The sequence below is a fragment of the Doryrhamphus excisus genome, chromosome 20, assembly GCF_030265055.1.
Source record: "Doryrhamphus excisus isolate RoL2022-K1 chromosome 20, RoL_Dexc_1.0, whole genome shotgun sequence".
Lineage (NCBI taxonomy): Eukaryota > Metazoa > Chordata > Actinopteri > Syngnathiformes > Syngnathidae > Doryrhamphus > Doryrhamphus excisus.
Window position 1 is genome coordinate 8,784,112 of NC_080485.1, and position 18,899 is coordinate 8,803,010.

The window sequence follows — 18,899 nt, forward strand, 5'->3', positions numbered from 1 at the left end:
TCCCAGCTGTCTTTGAGCGATAGGCGGAGTACACCCTGGACTGGCCAATCACAGGGCGCATATAGACAAACAACCATTCACACTCACATTCATACCTATGGACAATTTGGAGTCGCCAATTAACCTAGCATGTTTTTCGAATGTGGGAGGAAACCGGAGTACCGGGAGAAAACCCACACATGCACAGTGGAGAATCGAACCCACGTCTTCCGATATTTGATTTAATAACTATAACTATATCAATGGTTTTTATTTGATTAATTTGTACTTTTTTCTGGATAATTTATGAATAGGCTGCATGGCGGACGAGTGGTTAGCGCGCAGACCTCACAGCTAGGAGACCCGAGTTCAATTCCACCCTCCACCATCTCTGGGTGGAGTTTGCATATTCTCCCTGTGCATGCATGGGTTTTCTCCGGGTATTCCAGTTTTCTCCCACATTCTAAAAACATGCTAGGTTAATTAGCGACTCCAAATTGTCCATAGGTATGAATGTGAGTGTGAATGGTTGTTTGTCTATATGTGCCCTGTGATTGGCTGGCGACCAGTCCAGGGTGTACCCTGCTAACAATACCATGCCATTATTGCAATAGATAGATTTTATGACAGTCATAATAACAATAACATAACCTTCATTTATTGCAAGTTGAATGAAATAGTTGAATGAAAACCAAAACCTTAACACACACACACACACACATATCCCAACACGCGCATGCTCACGTCAGCACACACGCTCGTGCCTGCTGTCTTCCCCGCCAGGCTGCGTGAGCTGCACTACCAACAACACGAGCAGGCGCGTGTCATCCTCCACGCGGGACAAATTCCACATCCAAAGCAGCAACATGGCGACAGAGGTGACACAAGCCCTTTCTTCTTATTATTAGTCCTTTTTTGTGTGTCTTTTTTAGTGTGTCTCTGAGCAAGGCTGACTAAAGTAAGACTTGTCCTGCTGTTACTGCTGCATGTTGAATTGATGTCCTTTTATTGTAATTCTTATTGTAGAATGTCATCTGTTTGTATTTGCAATCATGCTGCTTTGTTGACATTGCTTTAGTGCATCTAATTAAGGGCACTGATGAAGGGGGACTATCAGCACCATGGACAGGGGCGGTCTCACTCTTCTCTAGAAGGCATTCCTGCAGCATATGAAAACTCATTGCTATCATATGTTAGTTAATACAGTTGGCATTGTGGTATGGATGCTTTTACGAGTGTTGCTCGCACTGTACTGTACAGCATACTGTATGCTGACAGCACACAACAGTGGCTATACCTGCAAAGTGTAATAACATCAAAGATTCTGCCTATATACACTATAGTTTGACACTGTCAGAAATGTATGTTTATTATTGCGGCTGTAGTTTGAATAATAATAATATTTTGTAGGTAAATAAATCTAGGTATGATGCAGTAGAGTATATTTGCATACATGAGACGTCACATTCTATGTTATGCAGCTGCCCGCATGCGTCCTTGGTGATGTCACGTTCAGGCTAAAGGCATGGTGACCTCAGTTGTCATAATAATGACTTCATGGGGGAAGACATGGCGTCGTTGCATGCATCATCCACACAGGTCTGCTCTGCATGCAGGTATTATATAGATCCTAGCAGGCTTCCTCTCAAAGACCACTAGATTGCACAACTATTATATTACAAGAATGCAAGACGGCTGCTAGCTAGCAAACTAAACAGTTATGCTAAAAAAAAAAATCGAATTTTTCAAAACTTGAGAAAAGGTTTCAAACGGAAAGGGTAAGAAGGACAAAGTTAGAATCCTCAAACTTACCACTTCCACACAAAATGGGAAGAGACCCTTTTTTCACTCTGCATTCATGGATAAGCTACATTGACTGCAAGGTAGAGTCATGTATTAAAGATGGATGCCTCCTCCATGTAAAATTACTGCTGCCTAGTAGCCAGAATACTACATACCACTTTTGACTAATAATACACCATAGTCTAAAAATAAGTAAAAAAAAAAATCCATTAGTCAATAGCAAGAGTGCAGCAAGGAATCCTGGGCCCCATCACAAAAAGTCACATCTCCTTTATTTGTACAGAGTTACCTACTTTTGCAGGCCCCTTGGCCGTCGGTTGACCTTGGAATTGGCCACTAGAACTCATCAGTCAATCCATATGATCAGTATTGGTCAATCATGCACCATTATGATGCCTTGATAACGGTTTTGGTTTTTCATAATTAAAATAAATCATTTGAAAAATAATGATAATACAAAATGTAATCTAATACTAATAAATAATAATAGAAAATAAACACACGTGCACGGGGAGAACATGCAAACTCTACACAGAGATGCCCAAGTGGAGAATCGAACCCCTGTCTTCCAATATTTGATTCAATAACTATAACTATATCAATAGTTATTTGATTAATTTGTATTTTTTTCTGGATAATTTATGAATAGGCTGCACGGCGGACGAGTGGTTAGCGCGTAGACCTCACAGCTAGGAGACCCGAGTTCAATCCCACCCTCGGCCATCTCTGTGTGGAGTTTGCATGTTCTCCCCGTGCATGCGTGGGTTTTCTCCGGGTACTCCGGTTTCCTCTCACATTCCAAAAACATGCTAGGTTAATTAGCGACTCCAAATTGTCCATAGGTATGAATATGAGTGTGAATAATTGTTTGTCTATATGTGCCTTGTGATTGGCTAGCGACCAGTCCAGGGTGTACCCGCCTCTCACCTGAAGACAGCTGGGATAGGCTCCAGTACCTCCCGTGACCCTTGTGAGGAAAAGCGTTAGAAAATGAATGAATGAATGATAAATAATAATAGAAAATAAACACTGATACTACTAATAAATAATAATAGCAATACCATACAGCTATACACTTGGAGACTTGTTTGCAACTAATACTGTTGATACAGTGCAAGTTTGAATGAATTATTATTTGCATAACATTCCAGTGGTGCAATTGACTGTACTATTATTACAAACAACAAATGAAACTGTGCCATTTTTGGTATTTTAAAAGTCCGTTTCAGAGTAGAACAGAAATAATCAATTTAATTTGAATGGAGTGTCCTTCATTTGATTTACTTGTCAAACGATCCGACATGAATGTCCGTTAAAGTGGTGTGGCATTGAATGAACTTGACTCTTGGCTTGCTTCTTGTCGCTGTGATAAATGATGCCCTTGTTTGCCACTGTGTTGTTGTTAATTGCTTCTATTAATAGAGCAATTTGTTCATTATGACGAGCAGGAGGTGGCAGACTGAGGTGGAAAGAAACAAGGCAGACAGAGCATTGGAGCGCCGTGGCTGTATGTTTTGGGCTGTTAGCAGACAAAAATAGAGGTGTGGATGCTATTCCTGGTCGTCAGTGAAACAGCGCTTACTGTATAGACATGAAAAGCTGCAGTGTACTCGACCTGATTATGTAGGAGTGACGCCGGAGAGTTTATATGTCACAAAACTTTGCCTTTGCCTTCACTTGACTAAATGGCTAACTCAACTCTGACCGTATGGAGCGTATATTGTATTGACATAAATATAACAACTCTTTTTCAAGGCATGTTTTTAAAAAAATATTTTCATTTTCAAAATGATCAGTGAAATAACTGGTCGTTTGATATTAATATATTTCCGAGCTGCTGGACTCTCCTTCATTGAGCAACATTAGCTTAGCTTTAACTTCACTTCGAACAACTTTTGCTAACACATTTTTCCAATGAAGCTGCATCTCTTTAGGTCTCTTGTTGTGTGTGAGTGACAGTAAGAAAAGCTCTTTTTCAGACTTTTTTTTTTTATTTGAGCATTTACACATAATTACTAATTCATTGGATTTTACCTGGCTGCACGGTGGTCGAGTGGTTTGCATGCAGAGACCCGAGTTCAATTCCACCCACAAAGGAATTTGCATGTTCTCCTCGTGCATGCGTGGATTTTCTCCGACTTCCTCCCACATTCCAAAAACATGCTAGGTTAGCGACTCCAAATTGTCCATAGGTATGAATGTGAGTGTGAATGGTTGTTTGTCTATATGTGCCCTGTGATTGGCTGGCGACCAGTCCAGGGTGTACCCCGCCTCTCGCCCGAAGACAGCTGGGATAGGCTCCAGCACCCCCGCCACCCTTGTGAGGATAAGCGGTAGAAAATGAATGAATTAAATTTAGCTACAATATCGGGAATATCAGACACCAAAATTCCAAAGACACATTCCAACATATTTTAGAACAGTGGTCTCAAACTCAATTTACCTGGATGTTGCTGGAGGTGGAGTCTGGGTGAGGCTGGGCTCCCAGCATGCTTTGTGGTACCTGTTTTGTAAAAAGTTACATGTTTAGAGTGAACATTATTCATAGAATTTTCCCTATGTGTGTTTACTTATTTGTTACTGTGTGCTTCTGAACTTCATGGACCACACTTACATTAATTTGTATCAATTAATTTGATACAAATTATGTCTTAGTGAGCTTCAAATGGTCTGCAGGCTACAAGTTTGAACCCCTCGTTTTCGAACAAATCTGCCATCTTGTAGAAGACAAGCATTTAGGTCAACAAGAGAGTGAATTTGCCAAGCCACTACTAGCTCTCAGAGGAATGTTTGTGTTTAAAGCACTCAAAGTGCTTTGAAGAGGCGTAGCTGGTACTCCAATTGGGCCAAGTGCTTGTAAATTCAGCGAGAGTGCAAAACTCTTCCTGTATTTGTCACTGCATCTCAAAGCTGACAGGCAACACGGTTTAACTTGGCCTTGAGCGTGTTTGTTTACATGGCTTTTGTCTTGTTGTGTACAGTTCCACAGCCTCCAGGAGATGAGGCGCAGTGCTTCACTGGTGATGAAAGTGTTCATACAGAGAGACTACAGCGAAGGTACCGTCTGTCGATTCCAGACCAAGTTTCCCTCTGAGCTTGACAACAGGGTGAGCAAATAAACATGTACATTTTGCATTTCCAGAAAAAGTGAATTAATGAATTAATTCCATTGAAAAGATTAATTTTTAACATTAATCATGCTAAGTTTTGATTTGTCGTATCTCATGAGGTTTTATATGTTACGGGGCATAAGGGAATAAAGTTATGGCATTGTTTTTCTAAGTTAACTACAACATACTATGTGTTTGCAAGCAGATCGAGCGGAACTTGCTGGAGGAAACGGTCAAAACCCTGAACTCGTACTATGTGGAGGCTGAAAAAATCAGCGGACAGTCTTACCTGGAGGGATGTCTGGCTTGTGCAACGGCATACATCATTTTCCTCTGCATGGAAACACGCTATGAAAAGGTAACCGAGCAACCCACTGTCATGATGACACCATCTCCATTCTATTTTCTATTAGTTTGATGGAGTTGCGTACCTTTTAATGGGCCATGCTTTGTGCCTGCTATGTCAAATTCTATTCATCAGGCAATAAAAATGTCCCACTGTTTTTTAATGTACGTAGACCGAATGGCTAGCACCCAGGCCTCACAGCTAGGAGACCCGAGTTCAATTCCATGCACACAGGAGTTTGCATGTTCTCCCCGTGCATGCGTGGGTTTTCTCCAAGTACTCTGGTTTCCTCCCACATTCCAAAAACATGCTAGGTTAATTGGTGACTCCAAATTGTCCATAGGTATGAATGTGAGTGTGAATGGTTGTTTGTCTATATGTGCCCTGTGATTGGCTGGCGACCAGTCCAGGGTGTACCCCGCCTCTCGCCCTAAGACAGCTGGGATAGGCTCCAGAAAATAAATGAAGTTATAGTTAGTTATATATATATTGATATGAAAGAGTTATTTGTGTCTGATTGTTGCAAAACAAAGCAACCCCTACAGATTAAGGTCTGTCACTCGGATGTTTCACATCAATCAATGTTTTCCTGAGAGTAAGCAACCACAACTATTTTTACTTAGTTGTATAGCTTTTAGCCTCTTTTGGAAATTTCCTTCCATGAATTATTATTATTAGACATCGATTACAACTCTGCTTTGTCTGTTCCGTGTCGGAGAAAGTCATACATATAAGTCTCAATCTGTATACACATGGTGTAGTTAAGGGCCACCGAACAAAGTGGCCTCAATGCCCGGAGAAGACACTTTATTTCTAAAAGCATAAATGCATCCATTCATATAGCATGCAATATAAATGAGCTAGAAAAATCTTCAAAATTAAACACTTTTAATGCACAACGTCATCATTAAACTTAGTAATGGTAATGGTTTTCATTTGAACATGCATCAGATTACAATTGAATGCATCACATAATCAGTTCACAGTTCCACATGTCCAAAAGGAGTAGGAAGAAGCAAAGCTTATTAAATCCTACCCCTCCATCTGGTACTTTTTTTTTTACAATTTGTTCACTTCCTGCTTTCCTAATATAGTTTTTTTTACTTACTTACTTTGTTCATTCAATGCACAAAGCAATGAACAACTAAATGTTTTCTTACTTCCCTGCTGTGACTGTTCACGTAAGGCCTTCGAGGGCATTACGCAAATCTCAGTGCTCAGCGCTAATGTAGTCAAGCTGTTTTTAATTGTATTCACGTACCCCCTACGGCAGTCTACGTACCCCTAGGGGAACACGTACCCCACTTTGGGAAATATAGGCATTGGATCATTATATTTTTACTACCACATTGATGGATGAAATGAGAAGTGAAGGGAGAGTTAGAATAAAGTTTAGTTTGAATAAAAAAAATGTTTGGAATATATTGCTGCATGATTCGATAATACTGAAGTTGTCTCTGTCCAAATTAAAGAACAAACAGTGAAGTGCATTATTGACATATCTTAAGATACCTGCTCATGTTGTTATGATATTAAAGATATGGAGAAACTGCTTATGTCTGTTTAAATGCTTCTTTCATTCCACATTTGCAGAACCTGTCGGTAGTAGTTGCCCTTCTTCTCAGCAAAACATTCAAACTGCGTGCTTGAATGCACTCTTTTACTTTCAGGTCACAGTTGCGTGCACCCACATGAGCCAAGCACACAGGCGATAGAGATCAGACTGCACGATAGCTTAATAGACCTCACTGTGCTCACCTGCATGCAGGTGGTCAAAGCACGGCACGCCACTTGTATTGTTTACCCTTTGCATAAATAGAACGTCCATCCTGACAAAAGGCCGGTGATGAGATGATAGCATGCACTGTTTTTGATCACCTGTTGCTGTTGCAGGGTTAGAACTGGAGCAGCGTGATGTCCCAGCATGCCTCAGTGGTCTGTCACCCGCATCAATCACCTCCCTGGTTTTGTTGCTTTTTCCAAACATCTCCTTATCAACAGACAGCAATGGGCGCTGCACCGAGATGCTTTCTTGGTGCGTTGAAGCCAAGCAGAACCGAAATCAGTTCCAAGCTCCTTTCATGTCTTTTGTCAGCTGGTTGATGAGATGTTATCATCCTGACTGCAGAGTACCTTTATTGACTTGTTTGACAAAACGATGCTGGCTGACCGATCGTGACTGATGGCGATTAAATGTAGCCACCCAAGTGGATTTTTGATAAAAGGCCACACACACCAAAAAAAGCGTGTCCAGAATGACAGGAGCACCCAAATGGAGCAGGATGCTTGCATTGCATCTTCTCAATGGACACTGATTGCTCATAACATGTCATGACTGCATTCTGAAGGATCCATATCACCCTTCCCACCACCTGCTTCTCCTGCTGTGGGTCAATCAGGGCAGCCACCAAAAGACGTGAAGAGTTAGCCTATGAGATATTCAATTAATAAATATCAACTACCATTTTGACCTGGGCTGCACGGTGCTCGAGTGGTTAGCGTGCAGGCCTCACAGCTCAGAGACCCGGGTTCGATTCCACCGTCGGCCATCTCTGTGTGCCGTTTGCATGCATAGGTTTTTTCCGTGTACTCCGGTTTCCTCCCACATTCCAAAAACATGCTAGGTTAATTGGCGACTCCAAATTGTCCATAGGTATGAATGTGAGTGTGAATGGTTGTTTGTCTATATGTGCCCTGTGATTGGCTGGCAACCAGTCCAGGGTGTACCCCGCCTGGGATAGGCTCCAGCGTTGAATTAATTTTGATCTGAATATATAGAAACAAAGTCATAAAAGGTTGTTTTATATTCACATACAATAACTTCTCCCCTAGCGAGTCAGAGCTTTTCCTCCCGTCACTCACATACAGACAATATACAGTGACTTGACGACACAAGGACGTGAAGAGTTAGCCTATAAGATATTCAATTAATAAATATCAACTGCCATTTTGACCTGGGCTGCACGGTGGTTGAGTGGTTAGCGTGCAGGCCTCAGAGCTCAGAGACCCGAGTTTGATTCCACCCTCGGCCATTTCTGCATGGGTTTTCTCCGGGTACTCCGGTTTCCTCCCACATTCCAAAAACATGCTAGGTTAATTGGCGACTCCAAATTGTCCATAGGTATGAATGTGAGTGTGAATGGTTGTTTGTCTATATGTGCCCTGTGATTGGCTGGCGACCAGTCCAGGGTGTACCCAGCCTGGGATAGGCTCCAGCACCACCCATGACCCTCATGAGGATAAGCGTTGAATGAATTTTGACCTGAATATATAGAAAGAAAGTCATAAAAGGTTGCCTTATATTCACATACAATAACTTCTCCCCTAGCGAGTCAGAGCTTTTCCTCCCGTCACTCACATACAGACAGTATACAGTGACTTGACGACACAGGGACCAACAAGCGTACCCTATTTGGGTATGTACCTAGAGTGTGGCGAGGGGTACGAGTGTGTTCCGTCATGTATGGTCATATATTCTGAGTTGTCTTATATTCAGGGTTGTCTTATATTAGAAGCCATTTTGAACATACATACTGTACATATTGTTATTTTGTTGTCCTTCTGCGTCCAACTCACATTGGTGTTACGAAATCTTAGCAAGTTTCTATGTTCCCCTTTGGGTTTCACTGATGTGTTGCAAGTTCACACATGAGACAAAATAACACAATTTTATGGCTGAGGAATTGAATTTGTCCATTTATGGAACATTTTCCTGTCATTTTTCACTGCCAAAGACACAGCAAGAGGCGTTTATGATTGCGGTTTTGTCTCCGCTTGGGTTTACTTGTCGGGCCACTCCATCAGCAGCTGTGCCTGCAGCTGTGGAAGGCCTTTACCATCTCCGAGGAGCCTTTGTCAGTATTGCTGCATGGCCTCTGTGGTTTGAATCTCTCCTGGCTCAACTCAGAGAGGCCATGTTTACTTGCACTTGTTGCTAAATCAGCTTTTGGTTATCGTAAAAGAATGACCATAGTGTTTGCCTGTACTGATTGGTCTTTTATGTACATCCATTGGTACACTTGACTAATGAGATCCAATACAAGTAATAATTGTCGTTTGCATAGGTTACTGAGTTAAATCCCTACATGTTTAGTCATTGTTTGTCTTCAGTACGCAGATGTGCAAACTTCCCCTTTTCAATGGCGGTGACAGCTTTCTTTGTGATGGCGAGGCCCAGTGGACTGCGTGGTTCAGCTGTCAGACACGCTTAGGCTGGCTTTGAGGGGATGCGTGGCATATCAGCATTGATGTTGTCCACAGAGGCATAACCCATGCTCAATAAGCTGCTCTAATGATGCCACTTAAATCTAATAGCTGTCCTTTCAGCATGACTGACCGTCAGTCAGCAAGATCCTGCGGACATGGCACTGGATTTGTGCTGCTCTGCTGTCCAGTGTGTTGATGCGAGCTTGTTTTAGCTCAACTTCACCGCTTCTTACATCTTTAGTCGGTTAAATAACTGAATAAATTGTAATTATATGTATTTGATTATAGGTGTTTACATGCACTATCTGTATTTTGCCAATTTATTCACATTTCCATGACATTTCCATGACTTAAAATAAATAAATGAAAATAAAAATTAAAAAAATTAAAAAAATTAAAAAAATTAAAAAAATTAAAAAAATTAAAAAATTTAAAAAATTTAAAAAATTTAAAAAATTTAAAAAATTTAAAAATTTAAAAATTTAAAAAATTAAAAAATTTAAAAAATTTAAAAAATTTAAAAATGTTTAAAATTTAAAAATGTAAAAAATTAAAAAAAAACTTGAACTGTATTATGGAAAGCAGGAAGTGAACAAAAAAAGCAGTTGATGTTTGCTAAATACAAGGATGAAGAGTCTTGAACCAGTCATGATGTGTTATATATATCACCATATTCACAGTTACTATGGTACCCATTATGTGATTGGATGGTCATATCACCTCGTACTTCGGTACGAGGTACATTATTCATTTACTGATGGTAAAAGAAAACTGTATTATGGAAAGCAGGAAGTGAACAAATGTAACAGTTACTGTAAAAGTACCAGCCTTGCTTCTTCCTACTCCTTTTGGACATGTGGAACTGTGAACTGATTATGTGATGCATTCAATTGTAATCCGATGTTCAAATGAAATAAAACCATAACCATAAACAGAGATGGGTTGCCTTATCAGCTCTGTGAGAGGGGCACAATGTGACAAACACCTCCATCAATACAAAATAACTGGCAAAATAGAGAGTGAACATTATTATATTTGCGAAGACAGAATATTGGATACAGCTCTACTACTGTATCTCATTTCATTGTCCAGGTGTGCCTGATGAAAAAAAAAACGCTGTTAAATGGTGGAAAACTAATTTTCAGTAATCCTCCTCTCAACTCACTTACAGCTTAATACATTACTAACAAATCATCTGCTCTATTCAGAACATAATGGATTTTATAGGCTCATTTCATGTTCATTTATTTTGTGTCCATAATGGTTGTGGGTCAATGTGTGTTTTTTCTGCATTTGAATGTGCCTCGCTTGACATGACTGTGATTGCTTGACAATGTGCTGACAATATCTTGATATGAGTTGTTTATGAATAAAGGTGACATTTCTACGATATTGTCCATTCAAACGATACATTCATTCATTTTCTACCGCTTTTCCTCACGAGGTTCGCCGGGGGTGCTGGAGCCTATCCCAGCTGACTTCAAGTGGGAGGCGGGGTACACCCTGGACTGGTCGCCAGCCAATCACAGGGCACATATAGACAAACAACCATTCACACTCACATTCATACCTATGGACAATTTGGAGTCGCCAATTAACCTAGCATGTTTTTGGAATGTGGGAGGAAACCGGAGTACCCGGAGAAAACCCACACATGCACAGGGAGAACATGCAAACTCCACACAGAGATGGCAGAGAGTGGAATTGAACCCTGGTCTCCTGGTAACCACTCGACCGCCGTGCAGCCCTCAAAGGATACAATAAGATGAAATGTTAGGGTTGTTCTCAGTTTAATGAGAAACTGTATTAAAATACTGCATATATTATTTATTAAGAGCTCAGACTTCCGCCATGTTCAGTAACACATCTCTCCCTTTTTGATTTCAGGTTCTGAGGAAGATCACCAGTTACATCCAGGAACAGAACGAGAAAATCTACGCTCCTCGAGGGCTGCTGCTCACCGACCCCATCGAGAGGGGAATGAGAGTTGTATCCTTCACGCACCTGCTGCCTCCTCTCCATCCTTCCACTTCACAGCACAACACATACGGTATATATATATATATATATATATATATATATATATAGCACCTGAAGGATGAAGCCACAACTCTAATAGGTGGAGTTATAACTGATAAGAAGTCATTTAAAGGTCAAGGAAGCCATTGTGGTTAGAAGCCTTGGAAATTCCACACACGCCCTTAAATCTTAGTCTTCTTCCATCTTATAAATGACCATGGGGCTGCCCTTGAAAAGGCACTTAAACTGCCTCGGGGGGGTTGAATAGCAAGTGTCATTATGAGACACTAGGGTGGGAAAAAAAAGCAAGTAGTCAGCAGGATCGTGTGTACTGTATCTTGCTGCTTTATCATTTCATATATATGTAAATTATTTTGGTATCTTCTGTGTGAGTGGAGCACCATTCACGACAGCTGTTAAGGTAGACTCCATCACACCTACTCAATTTGTCCGCACAATATGATGTGTTTTACGCAAAATAAACTTCCGACTTCCATGAAACTCTAAACACTGATGGTGAGACAGGTTAAAATTGGAACACCGACACCAAACTCACAACCGAAGACGACGCATGAGATTGGTTCCACAAGACAAGACGGGATTTTAGGCTAAATTTGAAGGAAAATACAATGAAAAAAGCAGTTGATGTTTGCTGACTAAAAGGATGAAGAGTCTTGAACCAGTCATGATGTGCTATACATATCACTATATTGACACTTACTATGGTACACATTATGTCATTGGATGGTCATATCACCTCGTACTTCGGTACGAGGTACATTATTACTTTACTGATTGTAAAAGTAAACTGTATTATGGAAAGCAGGAAGTGAACAAATGTAACAGTTACTGATTGTAAAAGTACCAGATGGAGGGGTAGGATTTAATAAGCTTTGCTTCTTCCTACTCCTTTTGGACATGTGGAACTGTGAACTGATTATGTGATGCATTCAATTGTAATCTGATGCACATTCAAATGAAATAAAACCATTACCATTACCAAAACAACAGAACTGAACAAAAAAAACTTTATTTAACCACAATCCTTATTGTCCCACAAATAAAATTATATTATTGTCAACAGTCTTGGAGACAAATAAAACACTTAAAAAACACAATTATAATAATACATTATAATAACTAATAATAATATATCATAATAATGCAATATTTCCTTTAATATGTAATCTCTCATTCTGTAAACTTGGAGAATTGCCATTTATGTATTTGCAAATTCCTCCTGTCTATAAAACATTTGCAGCATTTCTCGAAATGCTGCAAATGTTTCATTTTTTCAACTGAATTATTTCTTTGACAATGAGTTTCTGTGAACGCACACCATTTTGTGCTGCTCTGTTTATGTTTATTTTGCCAACCAAATGTCTCAGTGAGTGTTCGGGACCAAGGCTTTGCATCTTTGTGTGTTGTTTTTTTCCCAGTTGGGAAAACTGAATCGGCTGCAAATGTTTGAGTGAGGCAAGTTAGTTTTGCTGGTTTTTATGTTGCCACTAATATCTAATAAATTAAGCATACTGGTTTGTTTGTGTTGGTGGGCTCACCTTGCTTGTTATAAATATTCCCATACGAGGGCTGTGACATTTGGCTTTGCAAGCATCTTTTTCCCTCCTAACTTTTACTATGTTACCTTGTATACCGAGCGACATTGAATGCATCAGTGAAAATGCGACATGCCAACAAACACCAAGAATGGAAGTACAATTTGGTCATCCATCCATTTTTTTCTGGAGCCTATCCCAGCTGTCTTCGGTCGAGAGGCGGGATACACCCTGGACTGGTCGCCAGCCAATCACAGGGCACATATAGACAAACAACCATTCACACTCACATTCATACCTATGGACAATTTGGAGTCACCAATTAACCTAGCATGTTTTTGGAATGTGGGAGGAAACCGGAGTACCCGGAGAAGACCCACGCATGCACGGGGAGAACATGCAAACTCCACACAGAGAGAGTGGAATTGAACCCAGATCTCCTAGCTGTGAGGTCTCTGCGCTAACCACTTGTCCACCGTGCAATCCATTATCTCCTTCAGAATTCCCTCCTTAACCTCTATTGTGTGCCCCAGCTGGAAATCAGCGTGTTCGAGGACCGAGGCTCGGGCAGTTCCAGCCCCTCCAGCAGCGTGTCTTCTGCAGGAGGAAGCGCTCGATGACTGGAGGGCCAGCGCCAGGCTTATGGGTACATGCACCACGGAGGAAGCGGCACGCTCGCCAACATCCGCATGCTGAAACACGAGAGCACCCGCTTCTGAGACATGATGAAGAAATACTCCATACTGAGAACTAACAACATACCACCTCGGGAAGCGGGAGGAACGCACACTTGATAAATATAAGAGTAAAACCGTACATAGTCATGTGACTCATCCATTTCTCATGAGTCAACTGCTGATTCAGCAGGCTTATACGTAATTAGTGAGTGTTAATTGACTGAAGAGCAGCAATTCAAACATGCAACAAGAAAACTTAATAAGGTCAAACCGGGCCTACTGTAGCACTGCAAGCTTCATTTTTTAATGTATTTAGCAGATTGAATTTTTGGATTATTTATACCAATCACATGTACACTAATGGAGAATGTCGAAATGTCCGAACCACAGCTGCAAATCACTCCCACGCAAACAGAAAAATTCCAAATATTCTTAGCGATACACATTGGAATAAGGACGTGCACACTCATGAATAAGCACACAGCTGTCGTGAATCGCCTTGCATTCCTGCACACACACAATTGGCAGACACTGTCTCGACCTGGCCTCAGTATTCTCTGAGGTTCCCATTCAGTGCTTGTTTGTTTAGTTGTGTGTGTGAGAGAGAGAGAGAGAGAGCGCGCGAGAGAGTGTGTTATCTCATGTGCCATCAAGCAAAAATAAATAGATTAATTTATGAGAAATGTCGGGCAAATTTTGACATTCCTGATCTAAAATATCAAATTTAAAGTGTATAAACACATTGAATATTTATTTGTTGATTGATTGAAAACAGTTAGTGTGAGTATTACACAGTTCTAGCGCCATCTAGGGAACTGGTGGTGGCATTCAAGTTTTAATTTCATTCATTCATTCATTCATTCATTCATTCATTCATTCATTCATTTTCGACCGCTTTTCCTCACGAGGGTCGCGGGGGGTTGCTGGAGCCTATCCCAGCTGTCTTCAGGCGAGAGGCGGGGTACACCCTGGACTGGTCGCCAGCCAATCACAGGGCACATATAGACAAACAACCATTCACACTCACATTCATACCTATGGACAATTTGGAGTCACCAAATGTGGAATGTGGGAGGAAACCGTAGTACCCGGAGAAAACCCACGCATTCACGGGGAGAACATACAAAGCCGAGGGTGGAATCGAACCCTGGTCCTCCTAGCTGTGAGGTCTGCGCGCTAACCACTCGACCGCCATGCCGCCCCAAGTTTTAATTTATAATCATAAAACCAAATATTCCCTATAGAATTGTTGCTTGAGTCTTGCTGCAGCCTCAGTGGATCAGTAAAATAACAATAAATAACACAGAAGATGAAGCTACACTGTGCATCCTCCTGAGCTTTTCATGCCTTCATGTTTCATCCCAGTGGATGGTACCCAACCTGGTGCTGACGGACTGATTTAAAGACTCACTACGAAGCCACAAACAGGCTTCTTGGACAATGTATATAAGAAATAGAAAGAAGGTATATGCAGCATATACTCTACTGTACCAAATGAATAATGCTGCATATGAGAGATTGTGTACTTGGTAATAATGATTGTGCTTTATACGCATTTTCATACACTCTGAATATCTGTATGCATAATTCTGAGCAGAAAATATGTACATTTTGAAAAAGAAGTTTATTCACTTTGTGGAAACTGTAAAATATCACTTTTCTCAGTCATGTCATGTCATGTATATGAAGAGAAATATTGCCTATTTTTCATATTACCTAAAAAAATACATATTTTTCATGGATTTAATTTTATACATGACATAACATAATATGTAAATATGAAAAACGTACTGTATTTTATCAGATAGTGGCTACAGGTTTTGATTTATGATATGAGATTACATGAGTGGTATTGGTTCCATCCATATATTTTCTATGCGGCTTATCCTTATTATTGAGTATGATGGAGCCTATCCCAGCTGACTTTGGGTGAGGGACAGGTTGCATCCTAGACTTGTATATGTATGTCCTATTTAATTGTATAATATGAATAACAAGTACTAATTTACTATCGTAAAAATTTTGTGTTAAATCAAAATTAATTTTACAATTGTGTTTAATAATAACAAATGACTGGCAGATTGCAATAAAAACTACTCAAAAAACTGTTTGAAGACTGCTTTTCTCTTAAAGAGGACCTATTATGTTCATTTTCGGTCCTATGTATTGAGTTGTGGACTCTTACAGAGAAGCTATACACACCGGCAGAGAAAGCTTTCTAGATCTTCCAGATTCTGCACCCCGCTCAAATGAGCTGTTTAATTTACTCCACCCTCGGGACTCCTCCAGGTATGCCCACGTACCCCTGTGTCTGATCACACAACCAAGCGATCCCCAGGACTTCCAGACAGCTGCCAAGCTCATTTTGCCAAATTACATGTACAAAACAATCACAGTTAGAACACTTTTAAATTGATACTTACAGGTTGTTCTTCTGGCTCTTGAATGCAACCATTGTACTTGGCAGCAACAGTTTGGCGGATAGTCCAGCTTCGTATATACTCCAGTTTTGCTCCTGTTCACATAAACACTTGCTGTCCGGGAATCAGGAACTCCAACCACTTCTGTCTGATGCTTTCCCTCACCCAAACAAACAATGCTTGGAAGCCATTGCTTCGTGCTAACATGGTGAAATCTTTGCCAAAAAGGGTTTACCATGACATAGTGGTCCCAGTTACAACCAGACCTACACTCCCTGTGGTATTAGTTCTTGACTGGGGGGAAAAATATCATTAAATTGGGCATCAAGCAGAATGGATGTCACTATATGAGAAAAGACAGTATATACTACTGAGTTCAAATGAAAAGAAGATTGTAAGTCTTCTGTAGGAAAATCAAACAAGAGATACGGGATATATTCTACTGGCTATGTGTCGAGATATACTGCATACACTGTGCTGATATGTAGCCCGTTGTTTTCAGCACACTGACTTCTGATTAATGAAGACAAGCACAGGGAGTGAAGATTTATTGGGACATGAATATGTTATAAAGCGGCAGAGAACCTTTATCACCCTTTCCATTAACCTCTATGCAGTGATGGTGTATTAGTATGTACAGAATGTAGTATATACGTACATTCCCACATGTGGTTATCTTTGGAACTGACAGTTTAGCAAGTATCATCATGGAGCCACTAGAAGACTTAAAATGTACACTACTGTACTACTATTATTACTACTACTACTGTTTCTCTTAAGAGAATAGCTTGTAAAGTCTTCCTGAAGCATAAAAGATGATGTGTTCATGAGATGCTTGGTGAGATGCTGACTCTGCATTCTCATCCTGATGTGTTATTAAATATAATTTGCATATTGATCAAAATTGATTTGTGGGTGTTTTTTTTTCCTATAAAGCTGTTTTTACTGGAAGCGTGAAGTCATCTTGTACTGAGAGGTGATGGTGAACTGGATTTATACTGTCTATACAGATATGAATCTGCCGTCATTTTGGGATGTTGGCTTTTCTCAGACACGCACACCAGTGGTAAGCTTCGCTTTGGTTTTTTTGTGGTTTGGGAAGCTTTAAAAAAGCAAAACATTTAATGGCAGTGAGCGGGAAGAGAAAATAATTCTGTGTTCTGCCTCCATATTCTGAATCAAACATCTGGCTCTGAAACTGTTAATTACGCCACTTTATTCCAAGTTGGCAAATTGGGGTAAAAGTAGTAACCAAAATAATGTGTTTATCAATAATAATAATAAAATTCATCGCAGATACACTCGTTAATATCAATACATTACAATATGCTAAGCTATAGACTGCAGAATGTGCAGCTGCAGTATTTATGATCTGACAAAAAATATTGATACAATTAATCACAACATCCTAATTACAAAATTAGAAAGGTACGGAATCAGAGGGTTGGTTATGCTTATGAATGACTTCCTTCAGTGCATGTAGTATATACACAAATCTGTGCTGGGTTTATTTTTGGAACCAAATTGATCGCCAGTGGTTATTTGTTCCAATATTCTGGAGAGCATACTAGCCAGGCCAATTGGCCTGTAATTTTGTATGCTGGAGATTTGACCAGTTTTGTCTTTGGCTACACATTAAATAGACAACATAGAGCAGTGGTGTTCAAAGTGCGTTGTTTTTTTTAAATACAGTAAAAAAAATAAAAATAAAAATAAAAATAAAAATAAAAATAAAAATAAAAATAAAAATAAAAATAAAAATAAAAATAAAAATAAAAATAAAAATAAAAATAAAAATAAAAATAAAAATAAAAATAAAAATAAAAATAAAAATAAAAATAAAAATAAAAATAAAAATAAAAATAAAATAGTTAAGAAAACAACAGCAAGTCCAAATCTTAACAGAACAAACAGTATAATGTGAAATATTAAAGAAAGAAAAAAATGCATTATATGCATTATATGTTGTATATACTATATACTAGAAATAAAACAATACAATAATAATCGTGTCATTATGTTATACACTGCAGATAAATGTTTTTGCAATAATTATTAGTTATGATATGAAGACTACAGTGTTATTCGTTTGCATAGTGTGTGTGTCTGCACAGTAAATCCATCACCGCCTGCTCATAAAGCCAATGATGATGCTGTTCTGGCACATAATATGACATCTCCACACCTGTGCCAGTGTCCAGAGGTCACATTGACACCACCAAGCAGTTCTCCACCTCCACACAGACCTCCTTTCTTTCCCCTCACATTGTTTATTTCTTCCCATGTTGTTGCTCCAATTGTTTTATTTCCAAGTTTTCACATTCCTTGCACTTTGGCCGCACATGTTTCCCTCATTTCATTCCACTTCCTCTACGCCCTTTCCTGCCCTTTTTCTCCAAACATGAAATACGGCTGTCTTTTCCACAGTCCAGACAGAAGTAGAAAATAAACTCTGCTATTGATTGGTTGAACTGTTTCTCTCTGTGAATGAGCAAAAAGTCAGCAAACTAATGTTGCTCCAGTGTTCAAAAATGATTTAAAGTGGCAGCAGGGTTTGGCACCAGGCAGCACTGTACGTAAAATGAAGTGTACCATTGTGTGCTTGCATGTACATGCATCAAACACCGCCTCTCAGGGAACACTCTTGGCAGCGGACAAAAGCCAGGCCTGCACTTAAAGTCCGCCATTCCTCATATGTCCGGAATCGTCTATGAATACTTATTTATTTCAGAATTACATTACATAAGTGCTTGAGCAAACATCAGGAATTCAATCTGAGAAAA

At 39.8% G+C, this 18,899-nt stretch overlaps 1 protein-coding gene across 2 annotated transcripts; it reads left to right on the plus strand.

The window, feature by feature from the left end:
* Window positions 1-750: 750 nt before the first annotated feature.
* golga7bb (golgin A7 family, member Bb) lies at window positions 751-15,957 on the plus strand. 2 transcript variants are annotated; one of them, XM_058059158.1, is made up of 5 exons: window positions 751-857; window positions 4,764-4,889; window positions 5,098-5,250; window positions 11,332-11,433; window positions 13,553-15,957. In XM_058059158.1, the coding sequence occupies exons 1-5, from the start codon at window positions 846-848 to the stop codon at window positions 13,637-13,639; spliced, it is 480 nt and encodes a 159-aa protein (XP_057915141.1). In that variant the 5' UTR covers window positions 751-845; the 3' UTR covers window positions 13,640-15,957. The 2 variants fall into 2 exon arrangements, with proteins under 2 accessions (XP_057915141.1, XP_057915139.1); XM_058059156.1 differs by lacking the exon at window positions 13,553-15,957 and having other exon boundaries at window positions 11,332-12,618.
* Window positions 15,958-18,899: the final 2,942 nt, after the last annotated feature.